At 43.7% G+C, this 15,637-nt stretch overlaps 1 protein-coding gene across 1 annotated transcript; it reads right to left on the bottom strand.

Annotated features, from left to right (window-relative positions):
• Positions 1-3,281: 3,281 nt before the first annotated feature.
• Positions 3,282-15,321, bottom strand: LOC121464484 (fas apoptotic inhibitory molecule 1-like). Its single transcript, XM_041677509.1, has 4 exons — positions 15,196-15,321; positions 12,469-12,697; positions 7,158-7,207; positions 3,282-3,431 (listed from the first exon to the last, which is right to left on the bottom strand). Exons 1-4 carry the CDS (start codon positions 15,304-15,306, stop codon positions 3,282-3,284), a joined length of 540 nt encoding a protein of 179 aa, XP_041533443.1. The 5' UTR covers positions 15,307-15,321.
• Positions 15,322-15,637: the final 316 nt, after the last annotated feature.

The following is a 15,637-nucleotide window of genomic DNA, read 5'->3' as shown; positions in this document are numbered from 1 at the left end:
AGAAGAAGAGGAGGAGGAGGAGGAGGAGGAGGAGGAGGAGGAGGAGGAGGAGAAAGTTTCAGTAAAAGTAGTACTTTGAGCCCACAGTTGTAAAGGCATCTATATAAATGATGTGAGAAAAAACAAGCAGGAAAGGCTCTTCCCATGACCCTTTCCATCATGTATGCTGGTTCCTTGGTGTAGGCCTGTCTAAGCCATCATCCTCACTTGTCTCCTGACCTGCATGCAGTTCCTCTTTGCTGGTGTTGGAACTTGTGCCTACCTCATGTCTGCCCAGTCTCTCTTGGAACGATGTCAGTTCACTATAAAGTATTAAAGGCTGTGAGTGGTAACGTCTGGAAACCCTGAGTTTCAACTCTTCCTAGGTTTCTGCTGAGCAACCCACAAAGCCTGAGGCATTGTCTGGACAGGCAGGTGCTGTTCAGCAGAACTTGGGGTGGTGATGGACATAGTCTACAGCTACATCATCCATAGCACTAGCCACTGGCCACGGTTGAGTACCTGGAATGTGGCCAGAGCTGCTAACTGGATTCTTTTTCTTTTTAATTAGCATACAAAGTAATGGGTTTTATTATGGCATTTCTATGCACAGATGTCATCATTCTCTGTTCTCATTTCATTCTCTCATTCCCCCGTTCCACCCCCACACTCTGACTCCCCAGTTGATTCCCTTCTTTCCCCAAGTTCCCCCTCCTTCTCTGCTTTCTTCTTTGTCGTCTTTTTTTTCTTTGTCGTCTTTCTTATCTTCTCCTCCTCTGCCCCCATTTTTGTTTTTGAGACAGGGCCCCACTATGCACCCCCGACTGGCCTAGAACTTGCTATATAAACCAGAGTGGTCCCAAACTCACTGAGACCCACATGCCTCTGTCCGCTGAGTTCCTGAACCAAAGGTGCCACCACCTCCCGGCTGTGATCCTGCTTCTTAAATCCCTGTATAAACTGTTTAGGTTCCAGTGGTTGAAATGTGTATAAGGAATCTTGTATCCTATATGTGACTTCCACAGGAAAATAGGGTTATGAAATAATTTTAAAAATTGATACAGAAATTATTTTAAAACAAAACAACAGGCTGGGCAGTGGTGGCGCACGCCTTGAATCCTAGCACTCAAGAGGCAGAGGCAGGTGGATCTCTGTGAGTTCAAGTCCGGCCTGGTCTACAAGAGAGTTCCAGGACAGCCTCCAAAGCTACAGAGAAACTCTGTTTTGAAAAAACAAAAACAAAAACAAACAAAAAAAAAAAAACCAAAACCAAACCAAACAAACAATAAACACCTGAAGTCTAATTTCATAGACTCCACTTGAAATTCTCAGCTTTGAACATGAAATTGGGAGAAACAGGCAATGAAAATAATCCATTTAGCAAGAAGCAGTGATTCGTCAACCCAGCAATACCGACACAATACAAGGAGTGCCCGCGATCCACTCCGTTCAGGTCGGGGCTCTCACACAGTGCTCTGCAGGCTTCAGCACATCTGTCAGCAAGCCAAGTGCTCTTATGCGGCTTCTTGGTGGAGAAGTAATTAATTTCTGCTGTTTGTTTGTCTGCATAGAGACTGTGCTATGCCTGCGCGAAATTGCTCTTCAGACACTCCTAAGTGTGTGATCAGTAACCTCTTGGAACTGCTCTCTCTGTGAAGGAGGCTCCTCCCACGAGCAGACTCAAGAAGGAAGCCTGCTGTTTCAGTTCCTGAGTACCCTAAAGACTTGCAAAGACTGGGAGGGGCACAAAGCACGCTAGAGCACCTACCACGCTGCCTCTTACTTAATTTTTCCCGGGAGATGGGGGGCTCCACTCTGCTACTGAGACACTCACTCTGGTCCTGAACTGCCAGGTGGGTAAGTGCTGATTTTGAAACCCCACCTGAACATGCATCCGGTCTGATGTCGCCCGGGATCTTTGCAGTAAAGCTATTTTCTTTGTGCATGGCATGGCCACCATGAAGCCAAGTGGCTGTGGCCACCTACACAAGCTCTTGGTTGGAAGTCACGGTGATGAAATCAATAAACAAGCAGGGAGAGCCAGGTCTACGGCAGTGGTAATGGGAGTGGTTAATATTCCTTCAGAGAAGAAATGGGGGGAAGGGTCGGGAGACCCTCGCTTGAGATTCCAGGCACCTTTGTGTCCTGGTTTCCTGGGTTCTCAGGTGCTAGAGCAAAGGAAGTGGCAGGTTTACCGGGAAGCTGGGACTCCAGCCATGCAACAGCTTTGGAACCATCCTAGTCCTGCAGGCAACATCAGGAAGCTCCTAGCTCATCAGACTGAGCTTGGATGGATCATTCATTTGGTCTGTTGGTATGCTACATCAGACAAATGGACGTTTCTCTCCTTTCCCCCAGGAAAGCTAACATAACAGGTGTAAGCAGGCTTGCTGGTTTTCCTCTTGTATTTTTGTCATGGTATGGATTAAACAGCGACAATTTTAGAAACACATTTTAAAGTGAAATTGTTATGTGACACTATCTGATGTTTTCAGATGGAAAATGTTTGTTATCTTTTCCAGTTAAGCTGAATATATCAGTCAGGTGACGGCAGCAGCACACACCCTTAATCCGAGCACTTGGGAAGCAGAAGCAGGTAGATCTCTGAGTTTGAGGCCAACCTGGTCTACAGAGTGAGTTCTGGTACAGCCAGGGCTACACAGAGAAACCCTGTCTTTAAAAACCAAAATAACAACGACAAACCCCTGGATATACCATTATTAACCACCCGCTTTAATGTAGAGGCAACCTGTCTGCACAGGAGAAAAAAATCTGAAGGCATGTTCATTTGTCGAAACACATGGGGTACGGTACAGGTTTTATTTTACAGGGTGCGCCCTGGTGAAGATTACTGACGCACAATGTCCTTGATTTGGGCCTCTATATTATTTTCCATTTAAGTTTAAAACATTTTTACATCATTTGTGAGATGAATTATGGGCAGCAAGGTGGCTCAGTGGAAGCTTGCAGCCAAGCCTGTCAGCCTGAGTTCAGCCCTCAGAAGCCACACGGTGGAGGAGAGGACCAATTCCAGAAAGCTGTCTCTGACCAACGTATATGCACTGTGGCATGCAAGCATGTACTCAGATATAAGAGAAATAAAAAGTTTAGAACTTTTTTATTTTTAAATTCCACCTAATTTAGATTCCACACCATTTCCTTTCTGACCATTGGAATATTGCAGTGTCGAGTAACAAAAGATAAAAATAAAAACATCGCAGATTAAATCTACCGTTACGTACAGCGTGAACACATTTAATTACCGAGGTAAGTCCTGACGCCCGGAACTCATTCAGAAGCAGTCACTGAGAGACTTCTGGGATCTCCCTGTTATCCACAACGAGTGTGTGGATGATCCCTTCTCTTCTCTTCCCGCTGCTCACGGCTTTTATGTAACAATCGTGGTTCCCAATTCTGAAGTGTGTTTCAGTCCCATCGTCTACAAACTCGCCCTAGGACAGCAAGGGAGGAAGCATCAGTGTCCAGAAATCGCTTTGTTGGAGCAGTAACGACGTCTAAAATCGCCAGTGGTAGAACGAATAATGTGTTGGTAAAACTTAAGCATCGCAGACTTAGAGCTTACAGCTTATGCTTACAAAACTTTATGATTCCGTTATAAATCAAGAGTTTAGTTCTTTATTCTTATTCACTAATTGTTTTGGCTTTTGAAACAAGTTCTTACTCTGTAGTCACGTTTAGGTTAAGCCAGAACTCACTGGCCTTAATCTCCTGGTCCTTTTGCCTCCACTTAATTCTATCATGATGGTGACCTTGATAGAAGTACTCTTGTGCCCATTTGACAGATGAGAAAACAGAGGTAGATGGCTTGAAAGTGCACTCTGCAAGGAGACTACTCTCAACCAGTTCAAAATCCTGCTTCCTTTGGGGTATTAGGTGGTTTTTTTTAAAAAAAAAAATAAATAAACACTTAGTAATGAAAACCGGACACCATTATCAAGCACCTGAAATATGTCTACTTAGCAATGAGATCCACACCGTAAGTTTAAAATACCTGATCTGAAGCCCAGTGGGAACCTATACATGTACATAGCTCACTAATAATTTGTTTTGTTGATTACATGTTAGATTATAATTTCTTTTGTTTTTTGAACTGGAATCTTATTCTGTAGCCCAGGCTGACTTCTAATTTAATTATGCAGTCCACGCCATCCTTGAACTCATGGTAACTGTCCTGCCTCAGTGCTCCTGTGCTCCCACAGCCAAATGCTGGGTTTGCAGATAGGAGTCTCCATCCTTATCTTAATAGTCTTGATACTTTGATTTAAATTAAACATTAAAATTAATTAATTTTTTTAGCATGCCCGCTGAAATGTTAAAAAATCACACACGAGACTTAATAATGGTTCGCATTCTATCTCTGCTCAACGGCACCAACAGGGAGATAGAAACAGTGGAGAGAGGGGAAGAAGAGCCTTAGAGTCGTAGTTCTCAACCTGTGGGTCGTGACCCCATGAGGGGAGGGAGGGTGTTGCCTAAGACCATTGGAAAACACAGAGATTTACATTATGATTATGATAGCAGTAGCAAAGTTATGGTTAGGGAGTAGCAACAAAAAATAATTTTATAGTTAGGGGTCAGCACAACTTGAGGAACTACATTAAAGGGCTGAAGCATCAGGAAGGTTGAGGAGGCCTTAGAGGACAGATCAAGGAAACCATGATCAAAGCCTTCACACTAGGGAGTTCACTTAATATGCTTAACACACTGGGTCTGGTCCCAGCACTGGAAACTCAGACAAACAAAATACACACGCACCCTCTTCCACCCCGTCCACACCGGGTGCCTTGACTGTGAGCATCCTGGAGACCAAGCAGATAGAGAGCTAGAAGGGAAGGGAGACGCACTGAATACTGACCCAGGCACACCTTTGGGTGCAGAGATCCTCACCCCGTTAATAAGATGCTTGGGAAAAGCCTTTGAAGGACAGGACAAGGGTTAACCACACAATCCCAGTAAGCTGCTTCTTGACAAGCATCATGTGGGTGATACTATTTAGGGGAAAAATGAAAAGGAGAAAGAAACCTTCAGGGAGGGAGCCCGAGCACTCCTTGCAGGTATGTACAGCCAGGGGCGGGGTGGAGGCAGGCTGCTGGGCTAGTTCACTGTCCACTCGGCTCTGCAGCTGAGTTACAGTTACAAGAAGGGGACAACCGGATTACAAAGGACTGTTTTTCACACTGGTTTCCTGTCCGTTACTAAGGAACGGAGACATAGCGAGTGAATGTGATTTTTACCTTACTTCAAACCACTTTTCCCTCAGGGGTAGGCGTGGAACCCTGAAGCTTCCACGGGGAGTGTTCTACATCACTCAATGTCAAGTACTCGACAACATTCTCAGTCCTTAAAAACATGTCACTAATGCCATAGAACAGCCTTTTCAGTTGTACTCGAGAACTTCTTGAGAGTGGAGGAAATGTGATTGCAACGTGCTGAGTATCTAGAGACTTCCAGGGGAGGCGTGGTTAGCCCACAGCATGTACCTGACCACACACATGGTAATGACTGCTCTTCTACAGGGACCATATGGGCCTGGAGAACTCCCTGGACCTCTGCATGAACAAGACTACTCTCAGCAGGTTTATCCGAGGATGGCCTTACATTTTGGAGCTAAAGCCCAAGAGACCAGGTTACATCTGCCAGGCTTAACAAATGAAAATACGCCACTGGGCGATGGTAGCTCCTGCCTTTAATCCCAGGAGAGGCAGGTGAATCTCTGTGAGTTCAAGCCCAGCCTAGTTTACAGAGCAAGTTCCAGGACAGGCTCCAAAGCTACACAGAGAAACCCTGTCTTGAACTGCCCCCCCCCCCTCGACAAAAACAAAAACAAACAAACAAAAGAATGAAAACACCTTTGCTACTGCTGATTTCTACCTCCTCAGACCAACGGTTATGAGATCGAATAGATTTGAGGTGGTCAACTGAGTAGTTGCCCCCTAAACAACCTTTTCTCTCAGCACCTTCACCCCCCCTTCCCTACTCCTGGAGTGGGAGCAACTAGACTCTGTAATGGGAGAAGGTGAGCAGAACAGAGAGCTAGTCTGATGGAGGAAGGTCATTGGTTAAAAAAATAAAGAAACTGCCTTGGCCCATTTTATTAGTTAGAACATAGGTGGGTGGAGTAAACAGAACAGAATGCTAGGAGGAAGAGGAAGTGAGCTCAGAGACGCCATGCTCCCCTCTCCCGGGCAGCCGCACTTGATGAAGCAATCCGCCAGGTCAGACATGCTGAATCTTTCCCGGTAAGACCAGTGCTACACAGTTTATTAGAGATGGGTTGATCGGGATATCAGAATTAGCCAGTAAGGGCTAGAGCTAATGGGCCAAGCAGTGTTTAAAAGAATACAGTTTGTGTGTTATTATTTTGGGGCATAAGCTAGCCAAGCGGCCGAGGTGCTGGGGACTCAGCCCCGCCGCTTGTATTACAACACTAGTCCTTTGCAATACTGGTCTACAGATTCTGCTCATCTTCTGGCATTTGTGACAATGCCCTTTGTTGTTTACCTCCATATTGTCTGACACTGTGCACATCACTACTTTTTAAAAAACAAACAAACAAATAAACCCCTCACTTTTGGAAAAGTGCGGTGGCTTTGAGGATATGTGCAAAGCCTTCCTACCCAAGTGTGATCTGCCGTCAGCAGCACTGGCAGGGCAGAGGGTGGAAAGCTAGAATTCTCCTATCACCAGTGCCCAGGGGACTGCTACACGTGATTTCTAGGGGAACAAACCCCCCACCCCCCGGACAGCAGCTCTTGGGGAAGGAACTTTTTTTAATGTGAACACTTCTTAGGATAAAAGCCTAACCAGGAGAGACAAGGTAACGTGTCTGGCTGTGCCAGCTCAGACTGCAGGTTGTCTCCAGGCTCTCACTGCCCCCAGGAACTGTCTGACAAAGATTTTCAGAACTTAGAGTAAAAGACAATTCCTACACTTTTTGGTTTAACTAAGATTACCTTGGTTAATTATAGAATCACCAGAACTAGAACTTGGTTGTGGCAGTTCACACTTGCAACGCCAATGTTGAGTAGGCAGAGGCGAGGGGATTGAGTTTGAGGCTAGCCTGGGCTACATAGGAAAAAAAAGTCCTAGAATAAGGAAATGAAGTCACATTTGGTCATTGATCCACACGCACTAGGAATAATTAAGGGCTGACTTACCGTCGATTCTATTATTTTACCGTTGCACCACAAATCCATAGTGTTTTTCTCTGTAAGAGGAACAACATTGAAATATTGTAATTCTATATTCAAAGTTAATCTTTTGTATTTATTTTAATTTGTATGTGTAAGGGTGTTTTGCTTGCATACATGCCTGTGTACCACATGTGTGCTGAGTGCCCACAGAGACCAGAAGAGGGTAGTGCCCCCGCCAGCTGGAACTATCTACCCCAAATAGGAAAAGAGAAACCTGGGCTTGGCAGCCCATGCCTGTAACTCCAGCACTCAGGAGGCAAGGGCTGGATGATGACTTTGAAATTCAGACCCTCTTGTTTCTATCTCTCTGGGACTATAGTCATGTGCCATAATAAACCAATGTATTATGTGTCATGGTAGAATTCAGACTCAGGGCTTCCTGAATTCTAGGCAAGCACTCTATCAAATGAAGTATATTTCCAGGGCACCCTCTCCTCTCCCCTCCCCTCCCCTCCCCTCTCCTCTCCTCTCCCCTCCCCTTCTCTCCCCTCTTCTTTACTCTCCCATCCATTCCCCTCTCCTCTCCTGTTCTCTCCTCTTCCCTCTTCTCCCTTCCCCTCTCTTCTTGTCTCCTCTCTCCTCTTCTTCCTTCTCTCCCCTCCTCTTATTCGTATTCTGAAGTATAGGGTGTCCTGGAGCTCTCTATGTAGATCAAACTGACCTCTAACTTGCAACCAATACTTCTGCTTCAACTTCTTGAGTAGTATGATTATAGGCATGAACTACCTTTCTTGGCTTGATAGATTTTTTTCATTAAATAATCATTTTTTTTTAAAAAAAGCTGCTTTGTTAATCCCAGCATTTGGGAGGTAGACCGGTTTGAATCTCTTAAATCTCCATGACTTTGAAGCCAGTCTGGACTACACAGTGGGACTCTGCCTCAAAGGGTAGCGGTGGGCACTGAAGAGAAGCTAGAGACTCTTGCTGCTATTGTAGAGGCCCAGGTTTCTTTCCCAGCACCCACATGGTGGCGATAACTCTGGTTCCAGTCATGGTGTCCTCTTCTGGTCTAACAGGCACTAGACATGCAAGTAGTACACATACACAAATGTAGAAACACATACACATAAAATAAAAACAAATAAACTTTTTAAAAAGTCACTTTGTTCAGCCAGGTAGTGGGGGTGCACACCTTTGATCCCAACATTCAGGAGGCTGAGGCAGGCAAATCTTTGTGAATTTGAGGCCAGCCTGGCCTACAAAGTGAGTTCCAGGACAGTTAGAGCTACACAGAGAAACCTTGTCTCAAAAAACAAAACAAAACAATGAACAAAGAGCCACTTTGTTCAAAACTGCCACAATGACGTCTAATACTTTGTATGCTAATCTAGTTTTTAAGAATTAATAAATGAAAGCTATTTGCTAGCCTTCAGTTTAACAATAGAATGGAAAGGCATGGATATCTGTGTATTCTCAGTACCTGGTACTGGTAGACTAACTGCTATTTTCGAGATAGTTAACAGATATGATCTAAATAGATGAACTAACATGATTATAGTAAATTTGATTTAGTGATGGGAACAGAAGTAGGAAGACTAGAAGTGAGGAGGCTAGTTTTAAAAATCCTACTGAGTAGGAGAGATGGATCAGCGGGTAAAACAGTCACCACGCAAGCATGGGAACTAGAATTGGAACCCTGGAACCCACATAAAGCTCCAATGGTTGTCTTGGGTCTTTAGTCTCCATCTTTCTAGGGTGAGATGAGATTCAGAGCCAGGAGAATCCCCTAACTTGTGCGCTAGCTAACCTGCTGTATCAGAAGAAACCAAACAAGATGGAAGGCCAGGACCAACACCCAAGGCTGTCCTCTGACCTCTACGTGGCCCCCTAGAGCACTCACACACAATGTACACATGTACATATATTACATATACATCATGCACACCATATAGATGACACATATACATTTGTCCTAGTTAACGTCAGCTGACAACTTGACATGCCTATAGTCATCTGAGGGAGCCTCAATTTCCTAGACCGGACTGGTCTGTGGTCATGTCTGTGACGGACTGTCTTGAGTTAGGACGGATGTGGAAGGAGCTGAGAGAGCAAGCCTGCAAGCAGTGCTTCTCCAGGATTCCTGCCTCCAGGTTCCTGACTTGAGTTTCTGGCATGACTTTTGTCAAGATGTACTATAACCTGCAAGCTAAAAGAAACCACCTTTTCTTCCTCATGTGGCTTTAGGTCACAGTTTTGATCACAACAGAAGAGAAAATAGGACAACATTTTTTAAAAAAATCTTTAGCTGGAATTGATGGCTTTCCTTCTTTTCTTCTTCTTCTTTCTTCTTCTTTTTCTTCTTCTTCTTCTTCGTCTTCTTCGTCTTCTTCTTCTTCTTCTCTCTTTCTCTCTCTTTCTTTGTTTTTTTAAAAATATTTATTTATTATGTATACAATATTCTGTCTGTGTGTATGTCTGAAGGCCAGAAGAGGGCACCAGACCTCATTACAGATGGTTGTGAGCCACCATGTGGTTGCTGGGAATTGAACTCAGGACCTTTGGAAGAGCAGGCAGTGCTCTTAACCACTGAGCCATCTCTCCAGCCCCTATCTTTCTGTTTTTTTGAGACAAGGTTTCTCTCTGTAACAGCTCTGTCCTGGAACTCACTCTCTAGACCAGGCTAGCCTCGAACTCACAGAGATCCACCTGCCTCTGCCTCTCGAGTGCTGGGATTAAAGGTGTGTGCCACTATTGCCTGCTTAAAATCCTATCTTACTAATAAACCTTACATTTCTAACTTTTAAAACCTTTTTGTCTTTTGATTTTGTTTCTCAAAACAGACCCTGGGTGTCCTGGAACTCTCTATGTAGACCGAGCTGGGTTTAAGCTCAAAGATCCTCCTGCCTCTTTCTCCTGTTGCTGGGATTAAAGGTGTGCACCACCAGGCCTGGCTGTAACCTTTTTTTAACTTAATTTTTTCATTAAATGTATGCATTTGTTTGTGGGTATGTGCGCAGACGTGTAAGTGCCCTAGGAAGCCAGGTGAGGATGGCCAGTTCCTAGCTCTAGAGGTCCAGGTGGTTTTGAGCCACTAGACGTGGGTGCTGGAATCTGAGCTCTGAGAGAAAAGTGTGTGCTCTTAACTGCTGGCCCATCTCTCCCAATTCCTCCTGTTCTGTGTCAGTGTCCGCTTTACTGCTGCCTCCACCTTTTAGCCTTGAGATGGTTCACAATTTTATAATAATGATAGTACTGAAACTAACTCTTGTCCACAGAAATGCAAATGAATCTCACCGTCTCTGTTGACACCGAATAGTTTCCCATCTGTCTGCAAACCCATTTCAGCTTTCCTGAGCACCCAAGTATGTATGAACACATGTAATTGCATGTGAACATATATATGTATTGCTGTCTATGTGTATGTGTTTGATTTTGTTCATTTTTTCTGTTTTTTTTTTTCAGTTTTCTTGTTTTGGGGGGAATGATTTTGCTTTTGCTTTCATCTTGAAACTGGGGCTCAGACCTAGGGCGTGGCACATGCTCGGCAGGTGCTGTACCACCACCCCACATCTCCAGCTCTGTGTTTTGTTTTAGGGAGCCACCTTAGGGTTGGCAAGAGACTTGAACCTAGAGTGGCTCCCAGATACCTAAGCCGAGGTCCCCAGTTAGTTCCTTGGGCAGCTGAGGATGGGGAACCTGAAATGACCCTATCCTAGAGCAATACTGACGAATATCTTGCATATCATCATAGAACCTTCATCTGGTGATGGATGGAGACAGAGACAGAGACCCACACTGGAGCACTGGACTGAGCTCCCAAGGTCCCGATGAGGAGCAGAAGGAGGGAGAACATGAGCAAAGAAGTCGGGACCACGAGGGGAGCACCCACCCACTGAGACAGTGGAGCTGATCTATTGGGAGCTCACCAAGGCCAGCTGGACTGTGACTGAAAAAGCATGGGATAAAACTGGACTCTCTGAGCATGGCGAACAATGAGGGCTGATGAGAACCCAAGGACAATGGCACGGGGTTTTGAACCTACGTAATGTGCTGGCTTTGTGGGAGCCTAGCCAGTTTGGATGTTCACCTTCCTAGAAATGCACGGAGGGGGGAGGACCTAGGACTTACCACAGGGCAGGGAAATCTGACTGCTCTTTGGGCTGGAGAGGGAGGGGGAGAGGAGTGGGGGGAGGGGGAGAAGGGTGGGAGGAGGGGGAGTGAAATGGGAGGCTGGGAGGAGGAGGAAATTTGTTTTTTTTTTTTTCTCTTTTCTCAATAAAAAAAAAAAGTTAAAAAAAAAAAAGAAATTCTCCTTCGAACTGTCCCTTAACATCTTTCCTTGTTAAATAACGAGAGAAATAAAAAGCTTCACGTTTATGTAAAAATAAATTATTCTCCTGTCAGACAAAACAAAACCTCGAGTGTTGATTAAATATTGGATGATGACTTGCTCAATGGAAGCAGGAGGAAAAGGCGGCTCCTGCAATGTTTCTCCTCTTAAATCTCTCACTTAACTCTGCGGAAGGAAGGATTGGATAGTCACCATAAAAGTCTAATATGGTCTGTGTGGGTTCAAGCTAAACGGGGTGACAGAGCTGAGAGGGAGAAGGGGGCACAAGCAGGAAGTGATTTCCAACTGGCAACTGCCGGCAAAGAAAGAAAATCAGTTTTCTCCCAATGACGTCTCACTGGCTCTGTAAACCACACTTATCAGTAGGCCCCACACCCAGCCGTGACCAACACAAAACACACTCAGTGGTGTTCTTATAGATTTGTTTTCTTATATCACTTTGTCTGGGTTTTTGAAAAAAATCTTATAAATCTTTTGCTTGTATATTAGGGGTTCCAATTTTGTGTTTTTGTTGATTTTTATTTATTTTATTTTTTTGTTTGTGTGTCTCTGTGTGCATGTGTTTCTTGTGATTTTTTTTCCAGTTTTTAAATTCTGCTTTGTTTGCTTTTTTAAAAATTTACCTGTTTGTTTTCTAAAGAGATTTAAAAAGCATGGCATTGGATGGGTGGGGAGGTGGGGAGGATCTAAGAGAAGATTGAGGAGGAGAAAGCATTTATCAGAATATATTGCAGAATGTATTTTATGAACTTTCAATTAAAAAAAATTCAGGGGCTGGAGAGATGGCTCAGAGGTTAAGAGCAGTGGCCATTTTTCTAGAGGTCCTGTGTTCAATTTCCAGCAACCACATGGTGACTTGCAACCGTCTGTAATGAGATCTGGTGCCTTCTTCTGGCCTGCAGTGATACATGCAGGCAGAATGCTGTACATATAATGAAAAAATAAATCTTAAAAAAAAATTCTGCAAAAACAGGCCTGACTTACCCAAAACAATTCTAAAGTTCTCGCCATCCAAGTGCAGTACCCAGGTGTTGGTGGTCTTAGCTCTGTTTTCCACATATTTCTTGAAGCTTTTCCCCTCAATTTCCAGAATATATTTCAAAACATAAGTTTTGACAGGAAGTATACGTATGGTGGCTTTGATTTTTCTAGCTCCAATGCAGAAGGTTTCTTTGCCCACTAAATTGAACATCCACTCCTTTCTTATCTCTTCCTAGACGACAAAATAAAATAGGTTAAAATGTACACACAGAGGGAAGTTTAACTTTTTCTTCACACATTTTATTGTCTATATTTTTCATTCATCACTTTCAAACATGAAACTCAAAGCATGAGAAAGAATGGGGATAAAAAGAATCTGACTCTTTCTCTTCACAGCGTAAAGGAATATGACAGAATTTCTTTTTTCTTTTTTTTTTTTTTTTTTTTTTTTTGGTTTTTTCGAGACAGGGTTTCTCTGTGGTTTTGGAGCCTGTCCTGGAACTAGCTCTTGTAGACCAGGCTGGTCTCGAACTCACACAGATCCGCCTGCCTCTGCCTCCCGAGTGCTGGGATTAAAAGCATGCACCACCACCTCCCAGCGACAGAATTTCTAAAAGGCTGAATAATCTTCGAAATGTTAGCTAAGAGAGTTCACGATCCAATAATTCATGAGGTATAAAGGACTCATTGAGGTGTGTTTAAGGATAATATTCAGGATAAAACTCATAAAGTTAAATAAACCTTAGATCCAAAAGTAAAAGAGTTATGCTACATCAAAATGATGACATAGTAAAAGGGACACGTAGGTCACCCAAGGGCTACCTACAGGTTAATTTTATGTGTCTGTTTGGCTAAACTAAGGATGTTAGTGTTTGTCTGTGAGTACATGCTGTAGTCTGGGTAAAACTGAATGGAAGTTATGTTCCTAACATAGCGTGTCCTGGAAACTTGGTTCCCAGTGTAGTACCACAAAGAGGTGGTGACACTTACGTTGGATTCCAAGGAAACTTTAATATATAACATGTAAGAAATAATCAAGGTGCTTGAGGTGGGTGGAAAATATTATAAGAATTAGGAAGTATGGCCTTGCCAGGTGGTAGTGGTGCCTGCCTTTAATCCCAGCACTCAGGAGGCAGAGGCAGGCAGATCTGTGTGAGTTCGAGGCCAGCCTGGTCTACAAGAGCTAGTTCCAGGACAGGCTCCAAAGCTACACAGAGAAACTCTGTCTCAAAAAACAAAACAGCACAAAACAAAGCAAAAAACGGACATGTGGCCTGGTTTGAGGAAGTGTGATGTGGGATTCCCCCTCTGTATGCTGTGATTACCATTAATGAATAAAGAAACTGCTTTGTACCTATAGCGGGGCAGAATTTAGCTAGGCAGGGAAAACTAAACTGAATGCTAGGAGAAAGAAGGCAGAGTCAGAGAGAAGTCAGGGAGCTGCCACCAGAAACAGACACCTTGAAATATTGTTGGTAGGTCGCAACTTCTTGGTGATGCACAGATGAATGAAGATGGGTTAAATTAAGATCTAAGTGTTAGCCAATAAGAAGCTAGAGCTAATGGGTCAAGCAGTAATTTAAATAATATAGTTTCTGTGTGATTATTTCGGGTCTGAGCAGCCAGGCAGCTCGGAAACAAACAAGTGGCCTCTTAACTACAGAAGTGTGTCACTGGGGGTGGGCTTTGAGGTTTCAAAAGCTCATGCCAGGCCCAGAGGCTCACTCTCTCTTCCTGCTGCCTGTGGATCAGCTGAGAACTCGCCGCTGCTTCTCTAGCACCATTCCTGCCATGTCTATTGCCATGCTTTCTGCCATGTTGATAATGGACTAAACCTCTGAAATTGTAAGCAAGCCCTAACTAAACACTTTCTTTTATAAGAGTTGCCTCGGTCATGATGCCTCTTCAAAGCAATAAAACACTAGGAAGTGATCAAAACGCAATGTTGTTTGTACTTTATGAATTCATAATATCAAAGTTTTTTAAAAAAATAATTTTTCTGTGTATGGTGACACATAACTTTAATTTCAACACTTGGGAGGCAGATGAAGGCGAATCTCTGTGAGTTCAAGGCCAGCCTGTGTATACAGTGAGTTCTAGGACAGCCAGTGCTACTTAGACCCTGTCTGAAAAGAAAAGGTCATTTTAAGTTTAAATACCAGATTTCATATTCTTGTATCCTTCTGTAACTACCACTGGATTGCTTTATATAGAAAAATAAATAGGTGAAAAACATAACCATTGTCAGAAAAAAGCCCTGATTTCATATATGAAGAAGCTACACCAATAAAACCAAGCTCCAGGGCTGACGAGATGGCTCCATGTTAAGAGTACTTACTGCTCTTCCAGAGGACCCAGGTTCAATACCCAGCACCCACATGGCAGCCACAACTGTCTGTAACTGCAGGCTCAAGGGATCTGATACCCTATTCTGCCCTCAGAGAATTCCAGACACAGGTGGTGTGCCTGCATTCAGACAGGCAAAACATCCTTACCCAGTAAAACAAACAAACAAACAAATAAATAAATAAAAGCTTAAGAAAACAAGGTGCTGTAGTCTTGCATGCTTTTAATCCCAGCACTGGGGAGTGAGCAACAAGAGGTTCTCTATGAGGTCTCGATCAGTCCTGTCTATACAGCAAGTTATTAGGAGATCCACAGGGAGACCGCATCTCAAAGAAAGAGGGAGAGAGGGAGGAGTATGAGCTATACAGTCTCATGTTTTCCTACCTTTCCATCCACATATACGACTCGTTTTCCTGATGTGGTCCCATGTTCAAACTCAATCTTGTGGATTCCATCACTTAAAATAACGTCCCAAATAGCTACAACATCTGACATTTTCCCTGGGCTATAAAGAGGGCAAAGGAAATAAAAATGAAGTCATTAAAATGGGCTAAAACAGGAGCCAATTAATCCTCTCGAGATGAAAATAACAGATTTCTTTTTTCTTTTTTTCCTTCCTTCATTCCCTTTTTCTTTCTTTCTTTCTTCCTTCCTTCCTTCCTTCCTTCCTTTCTCTTTCTTCCTTTCTTTTTTCCTTTCTCTCTCTCTTCCTTTCTTTCCTTACCCCCCCACTCTTTCTCTCCCTCCCTCTCTCTCTGCCAGACTGCTGTGTATTCCAGGCTGGCTTCAACTTACTATGCAAGCCTGATGATCAAAGTTTGACCCC

Source organism: Microtus oregoni, unplaced genomic scaffold, assembly GCF_018167655.1.
Source record: "Microtus oregoni isolate MIOR12 unplaced genomic scaffold, Mior012 000028F_ref0000031, whole genome shotgun sequence".
Lineage (NCBI taxonomy): Eukaryota > Metazoa > Chordata > Mammalia > Rodentia > Cricetidae > Microtus > Microtus oregoni.
This window is presented reverse-complemented; position numbering and strand designations above follow the sequence as displayed.